The 25,616-nt window shown below is 36.0% G+C and overlaps 1 protein-coding gene and 1 long non-coding RNA gene across 2 annotated transcripts in view; both read left to right on the top strand.

Moving 5' to 3' along the window:
- LOC128651922 (uncharacterized) overlaps positions 1-12,520 on the top strand; it is a 121,129-nt gene extending 108,609 nt beyond the window's left edge. Inside the window, exons 2-3 of the long non-coding RNA XR_008401218.1 lie at positions 3,950-4,019; positions 12,459-12,520. This is a non-coding gene — a long non-coding RNA (uncharacterized LOC128651922). The remainder of the gene's footprint in view (positions 1-3,949; positions 4,020-12,458) is intronic.
- A 924-nt stretch (positions 12,521-13,444) lies between these two features.
- The window catches only part of LOC128654016 (interleukin-18 receptor 1), a 227,354-nt gene continuing 215,182 nt past the window's right edge, over positions 13,445-25,616 (top strand). Inside the window, exons 1-2 of the mRNA XM_053707659.1 lie at positions 13,445-13,576; positions 23,342-23,496. Coding sequence (XP_053563634.1) covers positions 23,397-23,496 — 100 coding nt within the window. The 5' untranslated portion in view covers positions 13,445-13,576; positions 23,342-23,396. The remainder of the gene's footprint in view (positions 13,577-23,341; positions 23,497-25,616) is intronic.

Genomic DNA, 25,616 nt, shown 5'->3' on the forward strand with positions numbered 1-25,616 from the left:
CTCTTATTAAATAAATTATTCCTATTTAAAGCTAAATACTTACCTGTAAAATAAACCTAATATAGCTACAATATAAATTAAAATTACATTGTAGCTATTTTAGGATTAAATTTATTTTACAGGCAACTTTGTATATATTTTAACCAGGTACAATAGCTATTAAATAGTTAAGAACTATTTAATAGTTACCTAGTTAAAATAATTACAAAATTACCTGTAAAATAAATCCTAACCTAAGTTACAATTAAACCTAACACTATACTATCATTAAATATTAATTAAATAAAATACCTACAATTACCTACAATTAAACCTAACACTACACTATCAATACATTAATTAAATACAATATCTACAAATTAACTACAATGAAATAACTAACTAAAGTACAAAAAATAAAAAAGAACTAAGTTACAAAGATAAAAAAATATCTACAAACATAGAAAAATATTAGAACAATTTTAAACTAATTACACCTACTCTAAGCCCTCTAATAAAACAACAAAGCCCCCAAAATAAAAATACCCTACCCTATTATAAATTACTAAAGTTAAAGCTCTTTTACCTTACCAGCCTGAACAGGGCCACTTTGCGGGGCATGCCCAGAAGTTCAGCTCTTTTGCCTGTAAAAAAAAAACATACAATACCCCCCACAACATTACAACCCACCACCCACATACCCTAATCTAACCCAAACCCCCCTTAAATAAACCTAACACTAAGCCCCTGAAGATCATCCTACCTTGTCTTCCTCACCAGGTATCACGATCCGTCCTGGCTAAAAATCTTCATCCAACCAAGCGGGGGTTGGCGATCCATCATCCGGTGGTGAAGAGGTCCAGAAGAGGCTCCAAAGTCTTCATCCTATCCGGTAAGAAGAGGCGATCCGGACCGGCAACCATCTTGATCCAAGCGGCATCTTCTATCTTCATCGATGACGACCGGCTCCATCCTGAAGACTCCACCGCGGACCCATCTTCTTCCGGCGACGTCCAACTGATGAATGACGGTTCCTTTAAGGGACGTCATCCAAGATGGCGTCCCTCGAATTCCGATTGGCTGATAGGATTCTTATCAGCCAATCGGAATTAAGGTAGGAATATTCTGATTGGCTGATGGAATCAGCCAATCAGAATCAAGTTCAATCCGATTGGCTGATCCAATCAGCCAATCAGATTGAGCTCGCATTCTATTGGCTGTTATAAGTGTAGGCAGGTGGAGGCGACGTTGAGGGGGCATTAGGGGTTAATTATATAAATATTGGGGTCGGCGGTGTTAGGGGCAGCAGATTAGGGGTACATAGCTATAATGTAGGTGGAGGCGCTTTGCGGTCGGCAGATTAGGGGTTAATTATTGTAGGTAGTGGCGGCGACGTTGTGGGGGGCAGATTAGGGGTTAATAAATATAATACAGGGGTCGGCGGTGTTAGGGCAGCAGATTAGGGGTACTAAGTATAACGTAGGTGGCGGTCTGCAGATTAGGGGTTAAAAATTTAATCGAGTGGCGGCGATGTGGGGGGGGCCTCGGTTTAGGGGTACATAGGTAGTTTATGGGTGTTAGTGTACTTTAGAGTACAGTAGTTAAGAGCTTTATGAACCGGCTTTAGCCCAGAAAGCTCTTTAACTCCTGACTTTTTTCTGCGGCTGGAGTTTTGTCGTTAGATGTCTAACGCTCACTTCAGAACGACTCTAAATACGGAGTTAGGAAGATCCATTGAAAAGATAGGATACGCAAATGACGTAAGGGGATCTGCGGTATGGAAAAGTCGCGGCTGAAAAGTGAGCGTTAGACCCTATTTTGAGTGACTCCAAATACCGGAGTTAGCCTAAAACAGCGTTAGGAGCCTCTAACGCTGGTTTTCACGGCTAACGCCAAACTCCAAATCTAGGCCTTAGAAATTAGCACCTGTGAAATCTGCTGCATGTGTCCTACTAAATGATGACTCTGACTGTAACTGCACTCCTCTGCCTGTCGTCTTTGTATGCTAATATTAATGCCTTATTCGAAACCCAAACATAAATAAGGCGTTTATAGTTTAATCACTGCCTTGCTTTATAAGCTGAGTACTGTTTTATGTTATTGCAATAGTTCATAATAAACACTGTTACTATTTACTATTATACTGCATTCTCTTGTGTGAAGACCTAGTGAGACTTAGTCTGCGATTGCCCAGCACCAGGGCATAACATGTTCTACATATTATGTCTTGTTACACTTTGGATATTTTAAAGGGACATCAAACTAAGCATTTAATCTTCTCTATAAAAATGCTTAATTATAGAAAAAAACTTTGCATATGCAATTATTTCATAAGTTCATAATGTATTTTTTACCGCTTTTGCTGTAAAATGAAACTGAAATGGAAGATGGATTTGTAACAGGAGTATTACATATAAATATTGAATGTAACATTTTGAACATTGTAAGCATAATTCAAAAGTCAGTTTAGGGGGGGAGGGGTCTTGCATTGAGGGTGTCTGGTGTGGAAGGTCTTAGAGTAGGGGTCAGTTTAGGTGATAGGTCAGTATCAGTGTTGCTCAACTTGAAATATTGCCTTAAATGCAAAAAATAATTTAACCTAAATCATTCCTTTAATATAAGAGATTTTTCCTTTCTTAATGTATACTGTATATATTTGTTTTATTATTTTAAAGGGCCAGACAGTTATGCAGTGAAGCACAATGATTAAAATTACAGTATATAATTACATTTTCTCTTTACAAAATGGTAGATTGAATTAAGTTTTCAAAGAAAGAGTTTAAAATTGTTGTCAATAAAGCAATGGGTACCACCATGTTGTAGCATGTGCAAGAGTTGACAGCATATGGGTTTGTGATTGGTGGTTGCTGTCAGATGATAGAGGGGACAGGAAAGTGAAAGGAACATTTTAAATGTGTAAAAAAAATGATATGCTCATTTGAAATTCAAAGTAAATGTTAGCACATTGTAATTTTTATTTGCATTTCTTTATTTTGCTGTTCTACTATGTAATAGTACTTTATAAATTATGAGCATGATTTCCAGATGGTCATTTATATTAGAGCTTCAACCTTTTAATTATAGGGTAATGTGAAAAATAATAATTAAGAGTTAAAAAAAAAATGAATAATTTAATTGCATGTTTTGAAAATGTTTGCCTTTGCTTTAACTTTGATTCCATTTTTATTGTGTATTATACATAAAATATTTGATTATCAGAAAAAGTAGTTTATGTAATATCTGTTTAAGCTTGCAAATAATTAATAGATTAAAATTGACAATTTCTGAACTAATTTAAAACCACAATTAAGAAAGTTTATAGAAACATTTTTTTTAAATAAGCAATAGTTCTACTTACATGTTTCCATGAAATTTATAATGAGGCAGATACAATAAACAACTGATAGCATCATATTTATAGTGATATCTGTAAAAACAAACAAAAAAAAACCTTAGACAGCAATCAATGTATTTTTTTTTTCTTTCAATCTGAAGCATTAAAGGGACACTGAACCCAAATTTTTATTTTGTGATTCAGATGGAGCATGCAATTTTAAGCAAACTTTCTAATTTACTCTATTATCAAATTTTCTTCATTCTCTTGCTATCTTTATTTGAAAAAGAAGGCATCTAATCTAAGGAGCCTGCCAATTTTTGGTTCAGTTACCCTGAACAGCACTTGTTTATTGGTGGGTGAATTTATCCACAATCAGCAAGAACAACCCAGGTTGTTCACCAAAAATGGGCCGGCATCTAAACTTACATTCTTGCTTTTCAAAATAAAGATAGCAAGAGAATGAAGAAAATTTGATAATAGGAGTAAAATTAGAAAGTTGCTTAAAATTGCATGCTCCATCTGAATCACAAAATAAAAAGTTTGGGTTCAGTGTCCCTTTAATGCTTCAGATTGAAAGAAAAAAAAATACATTGGATTGCTGTCTAAGGTTTTTTTTTTTGTTTGTTTTTACAGATTATCACTATAAATATGATGCTATCAGTTGTTTATTGTATCTGCCTCATTATAAATTTCATGGAAACATGTAAGTAGAAACTATTGCTTATTTAAAAAAAATGTTTCTATAAACTTTGTCTTAATTGTGGTTTTTAAATTAGTTCAGAAATTGTCAATTTTAATCTATTAATTATTTGCAAGCTTAAACAGATATTACATAAACTACTTTTTCTGATAATCAATATTTTATGTATAATACACAATAAAAATGGAATCAAAGTGTAAAGCAAAGGCAAACATTTTCAAAACATGCAATTAAATTATTCATTTTTTTTTTTAACTCTTAATTATTATTTTTTCACATTACCCTATAATTAAAAGGTTGAAGCTCTAATATAAATGACCATCTGGAAATCATGCTCATAATTTATAAAGTACTATTACATAGTAGAACAGCAAAATAAAGAAATGCATAATAAAAATTACAATGTGCTAACATTTACTTTGAATTTCAAATGAGCAGTATCATTTTTTTTACACATTTTAAAATGTTCCTTTCACTTTCCTGTCCCCCTCTATCATCTGACAGCAACCAACCAATCACAAACCCATATGCTGTCAACTCTTGCACATGCTACAACATGGTGGTACCCATTGCTTTATTGACAACAATTTTAAACTCTTTCTTTGAAAACTTAATTCTATCTACCATTTTGTAAAGAGAAAATGTAATTATATACTGTAATTGTTAATCATTGTGCTTCACTGCATAACTGTCTGGCCCTTTATAAATAATAAAACAAATATATACAGTATACATTAAGAAAGGAAATAATCTCTTATATTAAAGGAATGATTTAGGTTAAATTATTTTTTGCATTTAAGGCAATATTCAAGTTGAGCAACACTGATACTGACCTATCACCTAAACTGACCCCTACTCTAAGACCTTCCACACCAGACACCCTCAATGCAAGACCCCTCCCCCCCTAAACTGACTTTTGAATTATGCTTACAATGTTCAAAATGTTACATTCAATATTTATATGTAATAACTCCTGTTACAAATCCATCTTCCATTTCAGTTTCATTTTACAGCAAAAGCGGTAAAAAAATACATTATGAACTTATGAAATAATTGCATATGGCAAAGTTTTTTTTCTATAATTAAGCATTTTATAGAGAAGATTAAATGCTTAGTTTGATGTCCCTTTAAATATCCAAAGTGTAACAAGACATAATATGTAGAACATTGTTATGCCCTGGTGCTGGGGCAATCGCAGACTAAGTCTCACTAGGTCTTCACACAAGAGAATGCAGTATAATAGTAAATAGTAACAGTGTTTATTATGAACTTATTGCAATAACATAAAACAGTACTCAGCTTATAAAGCAAGGCAGTGATTAAACTATAAACGCCTTATTTATGTTTGGGTTTCGAATAAGGCATTAATATTAGCATACAAAGGACGACAGGCAGAGGAGTGCAGTTACAGTCAGAGTCATCATTTAGTAGGACACATGCAGCAGATTTCACAGGTGCTAATTTCTAAGGCCTAGATTTGGAGTTTGGCGTTAGCCGTGAAAACCAGCGTTAGAGGCTCCTAACGCTGGTTTTAGGCTAACTCCGGTATTTGGAGTCACTCAAAATAGGGTCTAACGCTCACTTTTCAGCCGCGACTTTTCCATACCGCAGATCCCCTTACGTCATTTGCGTATCCTATCTTTTCAATGGGATCTTCCTAACTCCGGTATTTAGAGTCGTGTCTGAAGTGAGCGTTAGACATCTAACGACAAAACTCCAGCCGCAGGAAAAAAGTCAGGAGTTAAGAGCTTTCTGGGCTAAAGCCGGTTCATAAAGCTCTTAACTACTGTACTCTAAAGTACACTAACACCCATAAACTACCTATGTACCCCTAAACCGAGGCCCCCCCCACATCGCCGCCACTCGATTAAATTTTTTTAACCCCTAATCTGCAGACCGCCACCTACGTTATACTTATGTACCCCTAATCTGCTGCCCCCTAACACCGCCGACCCCTGTATATATTTATTAACCCCTAATCTGCCCCCCACAACGTCGCCGCCAGCTACCTACAATAATTAACCCCTAATCTGCCGACCGCAAAGCGCCTCCACCTACATTATAGCTATGTACCCCTAATCTGCTGCCCCCTAACACCCGCCGACCCCTATATTATATTTATTAACCCCTAATCTGCCCCCCTCAACGTCGCCTCCACCTGCCTACACTTATTAACAGCCAATAGAATGCGAGCTCAATCTGATTGGCTGATTGGATCAGCCAATCGGATTGAACTTGATTCTGATTGGCTGATTCCATCAGCCAATCAGAATATTCCTACCTTTAATTCCGATTGGCTGATAGAATCCTATCAGCCAATCGGAATTCGAGGGACGCCATCTTGGATGACGTCCCTTAAAGGAACCGTCATTCTTCAGTTGGACGTCGCCGGAAGAAGATGGGTCCGCGGTGGAGGTCTTCAGGATGGAGCCGGTCGTCATCGGATGAAGATAGAAGATGCCGCTTGGATCAAGATGGTTGCCGGTCCGGATCGCCTCTTCTTACCGGATAGGATGAAGACTTTGGGAGCCTCTTCTGGACCTCTTCAGCCACCGGATGATGGATCGCCAACCCCCGCTGGGTTGGATGAAGATTTTTGAGCCAGGACGGGATCGGTGATACCTGGTGAGGTGAAGACAAGGTAGGATGATCTTCAGGGGCTTAGTGTTAGGTTTATTTAAGGGGGGTTTGGGTTAGATTAGGGGTATGTGGGTGGTGGGTTGTAATGTTGTGGGGGGGGGTATTGTATGTTTTTTTTTACAGCAAAAGAGCTGAACTTCTTGGGGCATGCCCCGCAAAGGGCCCTGTTCAGGGCTGGTAAGGTAAAAGAGCTTTTAACTTTAGTAATTTATAATAGGGTAGGGTATTTTTTATTTTGGGGGGCTTTGTTGTTTTATTAGAGGGCTTAGAGTAGGTTGTAATTAGTTTAAAATTGTTCTAATATTTTTCTTATGTTTGTAGATATTTTTTTATCTTTTGTAACTTAGTTCTTTTTTATTTTTTGTACTTTAGTTAGTTTATTTCATTGTAGTTATTTGTAGATATTGTATTTAATTAATGTATTGATAGTGTAGTGTTAGGGTTTAATTGTAGGTAATTGTAGGTATTTTATTTAATTAATTTAATGATAGTATAGTGTTAGGTTTAATTGTAACTTAGGTTAGGATTTATTTTACAGGTAATTTTGTAATTATTTTAACTAGGTAACTATTAAATAGTTCTTAACTATTTAATAGCTATTGTACCTGGTTAAAATATATACAAAGTTGCCTGTAAAATAAATATTAATCCTAAAATAGCTACAATGTAATTTTAATTTATATTGTAGCTATATTAGGGTTTATTTTACAGGGTAAGTATTTAGCTTTAAATAGGAATAATTTATTTAATAAGAGTTAATTAATTTCGTTAGATTAAAATTATATTTAATTTAGGGGGGTGTTAGTGTTAGGGTTAGACTTAGCTTTAGGGGTTAATCCTTTATTAGAATAGCGGTGAGCTCCGGTCAGCAGATTAGGGGTTAATAATTGAAGTTAGGTGTCGGCGATGTTAGGGAGGGCAGATTAGGGGTTAATACTATTTATTATAGGGTTAGTGAGGCGGATTAGGGGTTAATAACTTTATTATAGTAGCGGTGATTAGGGGTTGATAAGTGTAGGCAGGGTGGGGGCGACGTTGTGGGTGGCAGATTAGGGGTTAATAAATATAATATAGGGGTCGGCGGTGTTAGGGGCAGCAGATTAGGGGTACATAGGATAATGTAAGTAGCGGCGGTTTACGGAGCGACAGATTAGGGGTTTAAAAATAAAATGCAGGTGTCAGCGATAGCGGGGGGCGGCAGATTAGGGGTTAATAAGTGTAAGGTTAGGGGTTGTTTAGACTCGGGGTACATGTTAGAGTGTTAGGTGCAGACGTAGGAAGTGTTTCCCCATAGCAAACAATGGGCTGCGTTAAGAGCTGAACGCGGCTTTTTTGCAGGTGTTAGGTTTTTTTTTCAGCTCAAACTGCCCCATTGTTTCCTATGGGGAATCGTGCATGAGCACGTTTTTGAGGCTGGCCGCTTGCGTAAGCAACTCTGGTATTGAGAGTTGAAGCTGCGTTAAAAATGCTCTACGCTCCTTTTTTGGAGCCTAACGCAGCCTTTATGTGGACTCTCAATACCAGAGCTATTTTTATGGTGCGGCCAGAAAAAAAGCCGGCGTTAGATTTTCGGGTCGTTACCGACAAAACTCCAAATCTAGCCGTAAGACTTCTCTTTAAGATGTTGCCCAAAACTATACTGTTGCCCTCTTAGCAAGTTTAATAATTAAACTACAGTTTAGCAGGCATGTCCTAATGTTATGTCAATCATAACATTAGAGGCACTAGTGTGATAAAATATTATCACACTAGTGCCTCTCATTGGAATACAAAACTCCCCTCTTTCTAGATAAGAACACTGCTGAAGAACATAACAACAGAGTAGAATACAAACATAACATTTCTTAAAGGCAATACCTTTAAAGGCATATATGATATATATGTGCATATATGTACTGTATATGTATGCATACTGTGTATATATATATATATATATATATATGTGTGTGTGTGTGTGTGTGTGTAGACTAAGGCATCTATTTATCAAAGCGTCGACTTTCTTGCATTCGACGGCACCAATAGGCTCGCCTAAGATCACCTAACATCGCGGCCACGGACCTGAATACGTTCTCCATAATGATCAAAAAAAGCTGTCAAAAAGCCGCGCACCCAAGTACGATGCGATGAGCAGCAGACTGTTGTTAACTAACAGTCATCGATCCTGCTGCTCTTCGGCTTTTTTACAGCTTTCTTGGTACCCTGTCACTAAACATTCACACTATACTATACTGTTTACTCCCTTATACCGCCGCTCCCGGATCCCACCCGCAACTCTAATAAATGTATTAACCCCTAAACCGCCACTCCCCGGACCCCCGCCGCAACTCTAATTAATGTATTAACCCCTAAACCGCCGCTTCCGGACCCCGACGTAACTCTAATAAATTTATTAACCCCTGCTCCCGGACCCCGCCGCAACTCTAATAAATGTATTAACCCCTAAACCGCAATTCCCGGACCCCACCGCAGCTCTAATAAATGTATTAACCCCTAAACTGCCGCTCCTAGAGGCCCACCGCAACTAAATAAAGTGTTTAACCCCTAAAACCACCTCTCCCGGAGCCCACCGCAACAAAATAAAGTGTTTAAACCCCTAAACCGCCGCTCCCGGAGCCCGCCACAACTAAATAAAAATATTAACCCCTAATCTGACGCCCCCAACGTCACCGACACTATATTAAATTTATTAACCACTAAACCTAAGTCTAACCCTAACACCCCCTAACTTAAATATAATTTAAATATATCTAAATAAATATTACTATCATTAACTAAATAAATCCTATTTAAAAATAAATACATATAAAATAAATCCTAAAATAGCTACAATATAACTAATAGTTACATAGTAGCTATCTTAGGGTTTATTTTTATTTTACAGGCAACTTTGTATTTATTTTAACTAGGTACACTAGTTATTAAACAGTTATTAACTATTTAATATCTTCCTAGTTAAAATAAAGACAAATATACCTGTAAAATAAAACCTAACCTAAGTTACAATTACACCTAACACTATACTATAATTCAATTAATTCCATAAACTAAATACAATTAAATAAAATTAAAAAAAAATATCTAAAGTACAAAAAACAAACAAACACTAAATTACAGAAAATAATAAAATAATTACAAGATTTTTAAACTAATTACACCTAATCTAATCCCCCCTAACAAAATAAAAAAGCCCCCCAAAATAAAAAAAAAAACCTACCCTACACTAAATTACAAATAGCCCTTAAAAGGACCTTTTGCGGGGCATTGCCCCAAAGTAATCAGCTCTTTTACCTGTAAAAAAAAGAATTACAACCCCCCCAAACATTAAAACCCACCACCCACACAACCAACCCTTTTCTAAAACCCACCCGATCCCCCCTTAAAAAAACCTAACACTAACCCCTTGAAGATCACCCTACCTTGAGAAGTCTTCACCCAACCGGGCCGAAGTCCTCCACGAAGCCGGCAGAAGTGGTCCTCCAGACGGGCAGAAGTGATCCTTCAGACGGGCAGAAGTGATCCTCCAGACGGGCAGAAGTCTTCATCCAGGCGGCATCTTCTATCTTCATCCATCTGGCGCGGAGCAGCTCCATCTTCAAGACTTCCGACGTGGAGCATCCTCTTCAAATGACGTCCAAGTGAAGAATGAAGGTTCCTTTAAATGACGTCATCCAAAATGGTGTCCCTTGAATTCCAATTGGCTGATATAATTCTATCAGCCAATCGGAATTAAGGTAGGAAAAATCCTTTTGGCTGATGCAATCAGCCAATAGGATTGAGCTTGCATTCTATTGGCTGATTGGAACAACCAATAGAATGCGAGCTCAATCCTATTGGCTGATTGCATCAGCCAATAGAATTGAAATTCAATCCTATTGGCTGATTGCATCAGCCAATAGGATTTTCCTACCTTAATTACGATTGGCTGATAGAATTCTATCAGCCAATCGGAATTCAAGGGACGCCATCTTGGATGACATCATTTAAAGGAACCTTCATTCTTCAGTTGGACGTCGTTTGAAGAGGATGCTCCGCGTCGGATGTCTTGAAGATGGAGCCGCTCCGGGCCGGATGGATGAAGATAGAAGATGCCGCCTGGATGAAGACTTCTGCCCGTCTGGAGGATCACTTCTGCCCGTCTGGAGGAACCATTTCTGCCGGCTTCATGGAGGACTTCAGCTCGGTTGGGTGAAGACATCTCAAGGTAGGGTGATCTTCAAGGGGTTAGTGTTAGTTTTTTTGAAGGGGGGATTGGGTGGGTTTTAGAGTAGGGTTGGTTGTGTGGGTTTTAATGTTGGGGGTTATTGTACTTTTTTTTACAGGTAAAAGAGCCGATTACTTTGGGGCAATGCCCCACAAAAGGCACTTTTAAGGGCTATTTGTGATTAAGTGTAGGGTAGAGCTTTTTTTATTTTGGGGGGCTTTTTTATTTTGTTAGGGTGATTAGATTAGGTGTAATTAGTTTAAAAATCTTGTAATTATTTTATTATTTTCTGTAATTTAGTGGGGTTTTTTTGTACTTTAGATAATTTTTTTAATTGTATTTAGTTTAGGGAATTTATTTAATTATAGTGTAGTGTTAGGTGTAATTGTAACTTAGGTTAGGTTTTATTTTACAGGTATATTTGTCTTTATTTTAACTAGGAAGTTATTAAATAGTTAATAACTATTTAATGACTATTGTACCTAGTTAAAATAAATACAAAGTTGCCTGTAAAATAAAAATAAACCCTAAGATAGATACAATGTAACTATTAGTTATATTGTAGCTAGTTTAGGGTATATTTTATAGGTAATTATTTAGTTTTAAATAGGAATTATTTAGTTAATGATAGTATATTTATTTAGATATATTTAAATTATATTTAAGTTTGGGGATATTAGGGTTAGGGTTAGGTTTAGGGGTTAATAAATTTAATATAGTGGCGACGGTGTAGGGGGGGGCAGATTAGGGGTTAATAAATATAATGTAGGTGGCGGCGGTGTAGGGGGTGGAAAATTAGGGGCTAATAAGTATAATGTAGGTGGCGGTGGGTTCCAGGAGCGGCGGGATAGGGCTTAATAAGTTTATTAATTGCGGCAGGGTCTGGGAGCGGCGGCATAGGGGTTAATAACTTTTATTTAGGTGGCGGCGGTGTCGGGCGGCAGATTAGGGGTTAATAAGGATAATGTAGATGGCGGTGGTGTAGAGGGGGGCAGATTATGGGTGTTTAGACTCGGGGTACATGTTAGGGTGTTAGGTGTACACGTTCCCATAGGAATCAATGGGATATCGGGCAGCAGCGAACATAAGCTCTTGCTGCTTTCCGACTCCCATTGATTCCTATGGCATCCGCCGCCTCCAGGGCGGCGGATTGAAAACCAGGTACGCTGGGCAGAATAGTGCCGAGCGTACCTGGCAGATATTTGATAACTTCCAAAAGTAGTCAGATTGTGCCGAACTTGCGTTCGGAATATCTGTAGTGACGTAAGCATCAATCTGAGTCGGACTGAGTCCGGCGGATCGTATGTTACGTCACCAAATTCTACTTTTGCCGGTTTGTAGGGTTTGATTACTAAGGCGAATCAGGCTTGCTACAAATACGCTGCGGAATTCCAGCGTATTTGCGATTGACGGCTTGATAAATACATGCCATTGTGTCTATTTCTCTCACAAAAAAACTAGGAAGATATTACATAAAATACATCATGAGAATATTAGTTTTTTTACAGTGCTTTTCTTTCAAGCCCAGAATCTTGATAACATATCAATAAAATAATATGAAATACATAATACATTGTACTAATTCATATTTCCTTTTATAGGTTATACATATCCAAGGATAACAATGCCAGAAAAACAACAGGCTCTTAGAAGTACATTTAGGTAATCAAGTCTATTTCTATTCAGATAATATGCAGGTAATGTTGACAGTTTTATCAGAACAGCAACCCAGTAAAACAGAGTTAAAGGGACATTGCACTGTATTTTTTTCCTATTTAGGGCTAGATTATGAGTGCTGTGCTAACATTTGCGTGCAAGTGATAAAGAGTTTATCGTGGGTGTTTGCACATGTCGGAATAAGCATAAGTATTACAAGCTGAAAGAAAACACATTTGCTCGAGTGCAATTGAATTTAACGTGCACCGGGTTAGTGTGACTTCAAAGCTCTGGTTAATTGTTATGCTCAAATAAAAAGTTGCACAAAGTATAAAAAAGCTTTTAAAATGTGCATGCATTAAATTCTACACTGCATATAATCTCTCAATTTGAATGTGTACAATGTAAGTACATACTGTTTATAACTGTCTATAACTAACTGTATATAATTATTATTGTACTTTAACATAAGCATGACCATTCTTACATCAGGTTAAATATTGTCCACTAATGGTGGGTAAACATACCCCAAAACTGGGGTTAATATTTTAATAATAATAAGTGAAAAAAATTGTATAAAAAAGACACAGATGTGCAGAAGAGAGTCAGAAATAAATTAGTTGAAGAGATGCAATGCCATTAACGTTCTTTCACTAATGAGAAAAATATATGTAATTAATTGCTATTTACCTTTTAAGCTAAGTAATCACCCATTGCACATTTTCCAGTAGTAGGTAAACAAAGGGAGCCTATTGGTTCACCAGTTACACAGACTAAGCATCTCTAATCTTACAACAACAAATGAAATGCATAAAAACGTATTTCCTCACAACCGCAGCATTTGTAGGTAGATTTATATCGTTCTATTAAACTTTTGTTACTAGTTTATATTTATATATTGATCACTCATGCTTATGTCACACACAGGAGCACACTTTTCACTTGAATGCACTGCTATCCTTGGTTATAAAAATATTAGCACTAATGATACAGCAAACTGCTATTGGCTGATCAATCAAAACTTTACTGATTTCTATCCAAACGTTCTTGAAGATATTTTTAGGTGAGTAAATGTCATTATATTCAAGTTCATGGCCCTGAAGACAAAACCTGTTAGAAATTGATTAATAATCTTGTTTAACGTATTTGCGTAGTTGGCTGTTGAAATTTATTTAATGCATTGGTATAGACAACGTTTTCAGCTTTACCATAAAACTTATATCAGGTCATTTTAGAATATTAAGTTAAAAAGTCACCCCCCACTCACATAACAGGACATTTCCTGAATACACAGATTGATAAATGTAATTGAGAATGGAAATGGTTAGGTTACTCATTGTTACAATGTCACCTACCAGTCTTAGGGCCAAATGCAGGCTATACTTCCTCAATTGACTAGAATTCTAGTTTCACTCACAGTTAAAGGGACAGTAATTTCAAAATTACTACTAGGACCTAGCTGAACACATCTGTATAGCCAATGACAAGAGTCATATATGTGTAGCCACCATCACCAGCTAGCACCAAATAATGCACTGCTGCTCCTGAGCCTACCTTGGGTATATCTTCAACAAAGAATACCAGGAGAACAAAGCAAATTTGATAATAGAAGTATATTGGGAAGTTGTCTAAAATAACATGCACTATTCAAATCATGAATCAAGTTTAATTTTGACTTTACTGTCCCTTTAAGTGCAGTCACACAGGCCCTGATATTCAAAGCATTGACAGACCAATGGCAACCTGCCTTTCTGGCCTCGTCGCCTCACAGTCCGTCAGTCTGTCCGATATAAATGGGACGGACCCACAAACTGCTGGCAAATGGCAATGTGTCTACCATATGATATAATGGGGAGCGCTATGTCAGCTAAACATTTCCAACATCGCCACTTGTTGCAGTTTCTGTAGGTGGGGGGCATATTTGAAGTGTTCCTACGCAACACAGACAGTGCGCTCACTGAAACCAAACACGGTTTCTGTGTCAGAGCACTTCAAACAATGCCTGTGTGACCTAAATCTAACAACGACTACACTACCTGCCTCACAGTGTAAAGTCTCATTACTGAAAAGGTGGCGAGAGACAAACATGGCTGACACCCTACTCATAACCTGTACTTCAGAGATTGGAATGTAGTGCTGGAGATGTATCCCAATCAAAGTACAGCTAACTCGCTAATACTGCCTTCACCTACGTCATGTCTTAGCTACACTCCCATGAAACACCAAGCTAACTCCCACAGAACACCTACACCTATGTCATGTCTTCCCTATACTCCCCCTGGAACACCCGTCTAATTTCCACACAATGCCTACACCTACGTGATGTCTGCAATCTATCTGACTAATAAAGAACACACAAAAAAATCAATATTATAACTATAGGAGCTATGTTGCTACATTTATATCCAATCTTAAACTGAAATGCATTGTTATGTATAATACATATTATTTTAAATATTGCATCTAATTTAAAATGTAGTTACTTTTGATATTTCATTTTATTATTTTAAACATAAATATATTATATATATATATATATATATATATATATATATATATATATATATATATATATATATATATACACATAGGATTACAATAAAAGGCAGCCAGGCTCGCATGTCAGTTCTGATTCAATGGACACACATGCGCTAGGGGAGTGAGAAAAACTTTCCAGGATGCCAATGGGGGAGCAATCTTACTGGCTAGAGCCTGCAATGTCATATAAAAAAATAGAGGCTCTGTGAAGGGAGGAGGAATAGCACAACAGCTTACAGGCAATGGGAAATATATTATACTACAAAACACTTGATAGAAATAATTTGATGAATTAAATTTAGTTATGCAGTATTAATGCTGTTGAGTAATGGCTGAAGTTGACCATCAATTTAACCCCTAACCTGCCATAACCTAAAGACCTAACCACCCCCTAACCTATTAACCCTTACATCACCACAACCCCCCAACGCAATAAGCCCCCTAACCTATTTACCCCTACACTGCCACATCCCCCATTGCAATAATCCCCAATATAAGGATAATACACATCTGATAATAGAAAAACTTCTAAACTCTAAAATTCCGAAAGCCCCTGTGATCTTTTTGTTAAATGATAAAACTAGGCTACCATGTTTGTTTCATACTGCCCTATTTAAAGGGACACTCAATCAAAATTAAACTTTCATTATTCAGATAGAGCATGCTATTTTAAACAACTTTCCAATTTACTTCCATTAACAAAATGTGCACATTCTATTTATATTTAAACTTTTTGAGTCACCAGCTCCTACTGAGCATGTGCAAGAATAAGTGTGCATGCATTTGTGAATGGCTGATGGCTGTCACATGGTACGTGTATGCATTTGTGAATTGCTGATGGCTGTCACATGGTACAGGGGGAGTGGAAAAAGACATAACTTTTAAAATGTCAAAAAAAAATCTACTACTCATTTGAAGTTCAGACTTATGCATATCTACTGTGTTGACTGGTCCTTTAAGATGCTAATCGATTCTGCCGTAAAAAAAAGCCACAACCTTCAAGGCTCACAGAATGGATTCATCTAGTAAGTTTTACTTTGACTCTAGATCAAATAGCATTTGAGAGAGTATTTTTCAAATATAAATTTTTGGGGGGATGAAAAACAAGATCTTTCTCTTTTTATTTGAAAAAGCAAGAATGTAAGCTTAAGAGCCGGCCCATTTTTGTTCAGCACACTGAGTAGCGCTTGCTGATTGGTGGCTACCAATCTAATATCATTATTATTATCATCCTTAATTACTCAAAGATATTAGAATTTGTAAACCATGACTGTATCTAGGGATTAATTCATCAAACTTTAAACACCAAATATCAAATTTCAAATCTCATCAAATGTTGTCAGAAGTTACTATTTATACTTAAAGGACCACTTAATGCAGTAGAATTGCATAATTAGCAATTGCATAATCAAAAGACAATGATTTAACACCTACTATGAATTTCGAATATCAGTAGAATTTTTTTCTAACAAATTTATTTTTTTGTCCATTTTCTGGCCCATTGTATCATGTGACAGACATCAGCAAATCACAGACTACTATACATATACCCTGTAAGCATGTGCACATGCTAAGTAAGATCTTGTTCCCTAAAAAGTCTGAATATAAAAAGACTGTGCAAAATTGATAATAGAAGTAAACTGTGTGTCTTAAAACTGCATGCTCTTTCTGAATCATAAAAGTTTACTTTGACTTGAGTGTCCCTTTAATGTTATCACTCCTTCAACAGCAGTTAAAGGGACACCAAACCCCAAATTTTTCTTTCATGATTTAGATAGAGAATACAATTTTAAACAACATTCCAATTTACTTCTATTATCTAATTTGCTGCAATCTTTAGATATCCTTTGTTAAAGAAATAGCAATGTACATTGGTGAGCTAATCACATGAGGCATCTGTGTGCAGCCACCAATCAGAAGCTACTGAGCTAGATATGCTTTTCAGGAAAGAATTTTAAGAGAATGAAGCAAATTAGATAATAGAAGTAAATTAGAAAGTTGCTTAAATGGCATTCTCTATCTGAATCATGAAAGAAAAAAATGGTGTTTAATGTCCCTTTAAGCCTCTTATCTCTATACCACTTTCTTTACCTTTCAAGCATAATATAAGCCCTCTTGCTCCATCTACTGGCTAACCTAACCACACACATGTCTTAACCAAGTCAATTTAAATCTGTGAAATAACACGGGACTGGCTGTTTATTTATATTAGTTATATTTTATTGTTTTGTATTTCTTTCTCTACACAGGTATGTTGTTGTATTTTTTTAAAAATTCAATAACTAATAAACTAAAATAAATAAATAAATTAAAAATCCCACACCAAAAAAATTCTAAAGCTAAACCTCAAAGTTTGTACTCACCAACGTGACTCCAGCAGCGCTCCTCTTCTTTCTTTATGCCCGCAGTATAGGGGTTAATAAGGTAGAAAGTTTACTGCTGTGAGCAATTGGCAGTATAGGGTTTAATAGTGTAGGAAGATTATTGTGATGGGCTATTGGTTGTATAGGGGTTAAGTAGTGTAGGGTTAGTTTGCGGTGGTGGGTTATGGTGGTTTAGGGGTACATAGGTATAGCTATTAGGCTTGGTGCTATATATTTAAAAGGGATTCTTTACTTTACATCGCCAATGTCGGTGCTGATGCTGCTTGGAATATTTTGCCAGCATCGACACCCATTGCTATGTATAGTAAATCGCCCTCTGTGATTCTTTAAAGAGTAATGTTGGTAATTATGAATATTTCCCTGGCATTCTCTACATCACATCGGATCCCTTTTGAATATATCGCTGCCTAGCAGCACTTTTAATCATCTGGACTTAAGTCACTAGATTTTCTCCTGTTTATAAAAGTGTTCAAATGACCATTTACCAGATGTATTGGACAAGAACTAAATTCCTGTAAAAATAAAATATAATTGGTTTAACGTACAATTGAATGCAAATATACCGATTGTGACTATAAAAACCAAAACAATTGCTTAAATGGACACCTTCATCAAAAATGAAACATTAATTAATTCCATTGTAGGTTAAGAATATCTTTATTTATTTATCTACTGATTTAGTTTTTTTTATTCTCAATTATAAGTTGGGTTTTGCCAATTTTAAGTATGCTAATTCTTCCTGGTCAAGTGATGAAGAAAAGAGGTAGCGGTCCCGCTTAGTTGAAAAATAAAAATAAACTTTTATTGAAAAATCTTTAAAAGCACAGAAAGTTCCAATGAATCATAGCACGAAGAGCGTAGCACCAAATAGCATACATGTTTCGGCAATGCACTGTAATCATAGCCTAAGGTGCTACACCTAACACAAGATTTAAAAAGGTCTGTTCTCCACCTGTTTGGGTAAGAGATACACATTAAAGGTACGCCCTCCATGTTTATATCTAAACACAATGCAGAAACGCTATTAGCAACAAAATTAACCCTGTATGCAACAAAATTAGGCAGCACATGAAAAAATTGATACACATTGGCCTGCTATAAATAACATAGTTGAAACAAAGAAGCAATGATCATAATGACTAGTAAATCAATTGAATGCAAACATATATACATGTAAATACACAAGCATATCTAAATAGTTCCCAATATATGATAGTTTTGCCCAAACAATAAATGAACTTATGTATGGATATATATAAATATAAATAAATATATAAATAAATGCATATCATGGAGGGAAAACGTAGATTAAATTACATTGATGTACTAAAGGAAACAGAGAGAAGGGATTATTCTCAAAAATTGATCAGTTCATATCTGGAATTAAGCCCTAGTGGAGTTTTGGTTCTTAGCTGAAATATCCAAAACACCTCACGCTTGGCTAACAACTGATCAATATCTCCTCCTCTCTTGGGTACCATCACTTTTTCAATTGGGTTCTCAAGGGGTTTTTAGATGGAGGTATATCGTAAGAACTGAAGACCGGTGTGGTATTGGTAATTTTACCGGGTTTATTTGACAAGGGACACATCACACTAACTTTGCTCGTATTTGCTAATTCTTCCTAACATTAAAACAGAAAGTGACCAATATAGTTCTCAATCATATATACAGATCAGAAACAAATGTTCTCTTAAGTCACCAGAAACAACATTTCTCTTAAGTCAATAAATCAATATCCATCCTGATGTTAGAGGTAACTAGAAATGTTTCACAGGCAGCTCCTCCAGAACAGGATCCAATAAAAGCTAAAAAGTATAAAAAAGAAGAGAACATACTCCAGTGATTTAGTTACCTATAATAAAAATAATGCAACAACCAACAATAAACTAAAATGCTCACAAAGTACAATCAAATGCAAACAGTTAGTTATGAGTGCATTAGCAGCTACTCTGGTTTCAGATAAACTTTAATCCAGTATAGGTGTCTAGGTATGTTAACAGTCTCCTGGCTGACTGAAACTCCAATCTAGGGAAGATCTTATTCTTTATGAGTTCAGCAAACACAGAATGAAGGTTTACAAATAAAGGGATGGTCCTCATATAATCAAACCCCCAAAAACGATGGCCAACCCGAGTATTTAAAAATCTCTACCGATATTTATTACACATACTATATATAAAAACAAAGATAAAAGTAATCACAATGCATTTGTTGAAACAAAACACGTCATTTCCTCAGGCTTTTGTATTTAATAGATCATATGTGACCTTCTACCAGTGTTCCCTCTAAGGCCACATTTTGTGAGCGGCTCATCATTAACCCCTTAAGGACAAGTCTATTTTTCAATTTCTTTCCCTTAAGGACTAGGGCTATTTTTACATTTCTGCAGTGTTTGTGTTTAGTTGTAATTTTCCTCTTACTCATTTACTTTTTCCCCTATATTATATACTGTTTTTATCGCCATTAAACTGACTTTCTAAAGATACCATGATTTTCATCATATCTTATAATTTACTATAAATCTTTTTATAAAATCTGAGGAAAATATTGAAAAAAACACACACTTTTCTAACTTTGACCCCCAAAATCTGTTACACATCTACAACTACCAAAAAAACAACCAAAAGAAATAGTTTCTAAATCTTGTCCTGAGTTTAGAAATACCCATTGTTTACATGTTCTTTGCTTTCTTTGCAAGTTATAGGGCAATAAGCACAAGTAGCACTTTGCTATTTCAAACCATTTTTTTTTCAAAATTAGTGATAGTTACATTGTAACACTGATATCTGTGGAGAATCCCTGAATATTCCTTTGCATGTATATATTTTTTTTAGTAGACAACCCAAAGTATTGATCTAGGCCAATTTTGGTATATTTCATGCCACCATTTCACCGCCAAATGCGATCAAATAAAAAAAAATTGTTCACTTTTTCAAAAACTTTTTCACAAACTTTAGAATTCTCACTGAAATTATTTACAAACAGCTTGTGCAATTATGACACACATGGTTGTAAATGCTTCTCTGGGATCCCTTTTGTTCAGAAATAGCAGACATTTATGGCTTTGGCATTACTTTTTGGTAATTAGAAGGCCGCTAAATACCGCTGCGCACCACACTTGTATTATGCCCAGCAGTGAAGGGGTTAATTAGGGAGCTTGTAGGGAGCTTGTAGGGTTAATTTTAGCTTTAGTTTAGTAGACAACCCAAAGTTTTGATCTAGGCCCATTTTGGTATATTTCATGCCACCATTTCACCACCAACTGCGATCAAATAAAAAAAAATGTTCACGTTTTCAAAAACTTTTTCACAAACTTTAGGTTTCTCACTGAAATTATTTACAAACAGCTTGTGCAATTATGGCACACATGGTTGTAAATGCTTCTCTGGGATCCCCTTTGTTCAGAAATAGCAGACATTTATGGCTTTGGCATTACTTTTTGGTAATTAGAAGGCCACTAAATGCTGCTGGGCACCACACTTGTATTATGCCCAGCAGTGAAGGGGTTAATTAGGTAGCTTGTAGGGAGCTTGAAGGGTTAATTTTAGCTTTAGTGTAGAGATCAGCCACCCACCTTACACATCCCACCCCCTGATCCCTCCCAAACAGCTCTATTCCCTCCCCCACCACAAAAATGTCCCGCCATCTTAAGTACTGGCAGAAAGTCTGCCAGTATAAAAAAAAAATAGTTTGTGTTTTTTTAAAAAAATTATATATTTTCTGCAGTGTAGGACCGCCCCATACTACCCAACCTCCCGGAGTCCCCCAAACAGCTCTCTAACCCTCCCCCCTCTCACCATTTGGTGCCTGCCAGTACCCACTTTTCAAAATAATATATTTTCTGTAGTGTAGCTGGCCCCCCCTCAATACACCCTCTCTCAGATACCTTTTTAAACATATTTCCCCCCCCTCTCCCACTCCCACCAACACCACAATCGGTGCAGATTGCGGGGGCTAATCCAACGGAAGTGATCCAGAAAAGGTATTGCAGTGATGCCTCCATATAGAGGCATCATGGCAATACCTTGAAAGTGGCTGGAAGCGATCAGGATCGCTTCCAGTGCTTTAAACCCCTCTTTAAAGACCAGTTTGTGTAAGATGTACCCTGTAAGACGTGTGTCGTTAAGGGGTTAAAGCAGTTAATTAGGGATGCACTACACAATGCAGACTGCGAGGTATGATTCCCTTATTAATTGTTTCACTGCTGGGCAGCTCACAAAATGTATCTACATATAAGTGCATTGGAGCCCATTGCGGTTAAGTAGATGAAAGCATATTATATCATATTTATGCAATATTTATATTTAATAAAGTGTTATACTGTGTATTTACTGTAAATTCTTCACATTCCAATGCTCTGCACATAGCAGAATGTTTTATGTATTTATAAATGGATATTCCTATATATATATATATATATATATATATATATATATATATATATATATATATATATATATATATATATATATATATATATAATTATGTATTTATATAGGTATAAATATATATTATACCAAAATACCATCATATATATGTAGAAATATTTATTTATGAATAAATTGAACATATTTTGCTATGTGAAGAACATTGGAATGTGAAATATTCATATTTCCATTTCGGGTTATCAAACATGAGAATATGCAATTGGGTTTGTGCAAGAGTGGGGCATTTTTTTTTTCCACTTTTTTCTCCATTGACTTCTATGGAGGTATATGTGAATGTGCATGCAATATTCTAAGTTCGGCTTTTGCACTCGTTGGTATAGTTTTTCAATTGGGTTTTCAAGGGGTTTTTAGATGGAGGTATATCGTAAGAACTGAAGACCGGTGTGGTATTGGTCATTTTACCAGGTTTATTTGACAAGGGACACATTACACTAACTTTGCACTTATTTGCTAATTCTTCCTAACATTAGGTAATCTGGCCTAAATACACAATAGATAGAATTATGCATTTAAAGAAACGTTTAGTCTGAGAATAATATGTAGATGTATTTTTTAGTTTCAGTAGCTGTTTAAATATTTACAAAATAGGTGTAAAGTTTCAGTGCCTATAAAACAATGGGAGCTGCCATGTTGTAACTTAGGTTACCTTCTCTGCTGTGGATAATAAAGTACAGTTATAAATAGGTCACTAGAGTGTGCAGCCAATGATTGTGTGGAATATAACAGTGTTCTGCACTTCATTTTCCATGAAAGTATATTGCAGACTTTTATATATAAATATATATATATACTGTATATATATATATATATATATATATATATATATATATATATATATATATATATATATATATATATATATATATATATATATATATATATATATATATATAATTTATCATTTTATATTACCATCTCAACGTGTTTAATGTCTCTTTAAAACTAAACGTGGCCAGTGAATGAAATAAACAAAATTAGTTATGTTAAAGGGACATTTTTCTTTTGTGATTCAGATAGAACATTCAATTTAAAAACTTTTCAGTTTACTTTTTTTGTCAAATTTGCTTTATTATTGTTGATTGAGCAGTAATGCACTACTGGGAGCTAGCTGAATATATCAGGTGAGCCATTGACAAGAGGCAGAGACTAGTCAGCAGCTAGCTCCATGTACTGCGTTCCTGCTCCTGAGAATACCTTGGACTGGTTTTCAACGAAGGATACCAAGATAACAAAGTACATTAGATGATAGAAGTAAATTGGAAAATTGTTTAAAATTGCATGCTCTATCTGAATCATAAACTTTAATTTTGGCTTTACTGTCCCTTTAAGTGAAAACATCTGCCAGATGAAATGTATCTTTAAAAAGAAAACACATATTGTTTACCAGGATGATTTACATCAAGGTTTTTTTTGGTTTTAAGTTGTAATTCCTGCGTTTTACAATTAATTTTTTAGTGTTACTACAAATGGGGAGCTGAATTACATCCATCTCTATCTGCATATTCTCAAAATGGTTCCAGAATATTATGATGTGCCTATTACATGTGTGGTACAAAGTACTGAAGGAGTCGACCACTCATCTCTGTATGTCAGGAAATTCATATCTTCAGGTGTGTTCATTAACAAGCTCTATTGGAATAAGGTAGCCAAGTCAAACTATATAAAGACCTTTGTAAGTCTATATAATATTTTTCATTTAAATTTCATTAAAATCCCAATAATATTTGACTAAGTTTTTAAGAGCACAGTAACTACTTCTTTCCTAAAAAAAATGGTTGTAAAACATATGCACAAGAGTGCATATATTATCAAAATTGTAATCTAGAACGAGCATTTGTGACTGAGTTAAAAAATATAGGCACTCTCCTAAAAATCCTATTCACGATTTCCAAATGTTGTTTAACCCTTTGAGTGCTAAGCATTTTCCCACCTGGGTGCTAAGCTGTTCAAAGAGTTTTTTCTTTTTTTAACTTTTTTTTCTTTTTCCAGATCCCACTTACATGGTTGGAAAGGTTAGGCGATTGATTACCTTTCCAACGGTGGGTCTTGATAGTCTGTAGCTGCTTAGATGCCTGAGATACGGGCTTCTAAGCAGCATGTCCCCTGCTCCTATACTTAACATTGTTATAGGAACACTGAACCCACATTTTTCTTTCGTGATTCAGATAGATCATGCAATTTTAAGCAACTTTCTAATTTACTCCTATTATCAATTTTTCTTCATTCTCTTGCTATCTTTATTTGAAAAAGAAGGCATCTAAGCTTTTTTTTTTAAACTCTGGAAAGCACTTTTTTATTGGTGGATGAATTTATCCACCAATCAGCAAGAGCAACCCAGGTTGTTTATCAAAAATGGGCCGGCATCTAAACTAACATTATTGCATTTCAAATAAAGATAGCAAGAGAATGAAGAAAATTTGATAATAGGAGTAAATTAGAAAGTTGCTTAAAATTTCATGCTCTATCTGAATCACAAAAGAAAAAAATTTGGGTTCAGTGTCCCTTTAAGTTTAAATAAAGTTGCGCTGAAACGTCATCACGTCATTGCACGTGACATCACCGCACATAACGTGAAGTCCCATCGATGCCTGTAACTATACAGGCCTGATCGCTGGGGTAGGAGCGGCTGGGAGCCCCCAGATCTCCCTCAAGCTGGGAGAGTGCTAGTGACAGCTCTGAGCCGTCATTAGCACCGGAGGGGGGAACTCTGCGACGACTCAGAACCATCGTTAGCACTGAAAGGGTTAAGGGTCTCTTAGAAAGATATAAAGAAGCAAGGCAGCTGAGTCATGATTTACAGTTTTAAAGAAGCAAGCATCCTGTAAAAAAAAGTTATTGTAAGTGTTTTGCATAGAAACTCGTATTGTTTACAGTTCATGTCAGAATGAAACTGGGCCTTTAACAAACAAGAGAAATAAATATAATTTAAAAGAATCTTTGTGAACGTTGGCAAACACCCATATAGCAATATAGAAACAGTGCACAGTCTACCCATCCAGATAACATACTAGATGCATTTTGATAGGTTAGCAGTGGTGTGGATGGAAACAGATTGCAAAAGTTAACTTTGAAAGTTACGATTAAGTGGTCATCTGAAAATGTAATTTTAATACTGCCAGTACTGTTAGTGAAAATCCCTCCAGTGCTAATAAGAATTTCAATCAACTATAAAAAATGAAATATTAAATCATGCCATTTGTAGATGTTGTTGTCCTTAAGTGACTATAGAAGTATATCCATCCTGCCAAGATAAGTATAGCATTTATATGGATACTTAGGCCTAGATTTGGAGTTTGGCGGTAGATGGGCTGTTAACGCTACACAGGCTTTTTTATGGCCGCACCATAAAATTAACTCTGGTATCAAGAGTCCCAAAAAATGCTGCGTTAGGCTCCAAAAAAGGAGCGTAGAGCATTTTTACCGCAAATGCAACTCTCGATACCAGAGTTGCTTACGGACGCGGCCAGCCTCAAAAACGTGCTCGTGCACGATTCTCCCATAGGAAATAATGGGGCTGTTTGAGCTGAAAAAAAACCTAACACCTGCAAAAAAGCAGCGTTCAGCTCCTAACGCAGCCCCATTGTTTCCTATGGGCAAACACTTCCTACGTCTGCACCTAACACTCTAACATGTACCCAGAGTCTAAACACCCCTACCCTTACACTTATTAACCCCTAATCTGCCGCCCCCGCTATCGCTGACCCCTGCATATTATTATTAACCCCTAATC

This window comes from Bombina bombina, chromosome 3, assembly GCF_027579735.1.
Source record: "Bombina bombina isolate aBomBom1 chromosome 3, aBomBom1.pri, whole genome shotgun sequence".
Classification (NCBI taxonomy): Eukaryota; Metazoa; Chordata; class Amphibia; order Anura; family Bombinatoridae; genus Bombina; species Bombina bombina.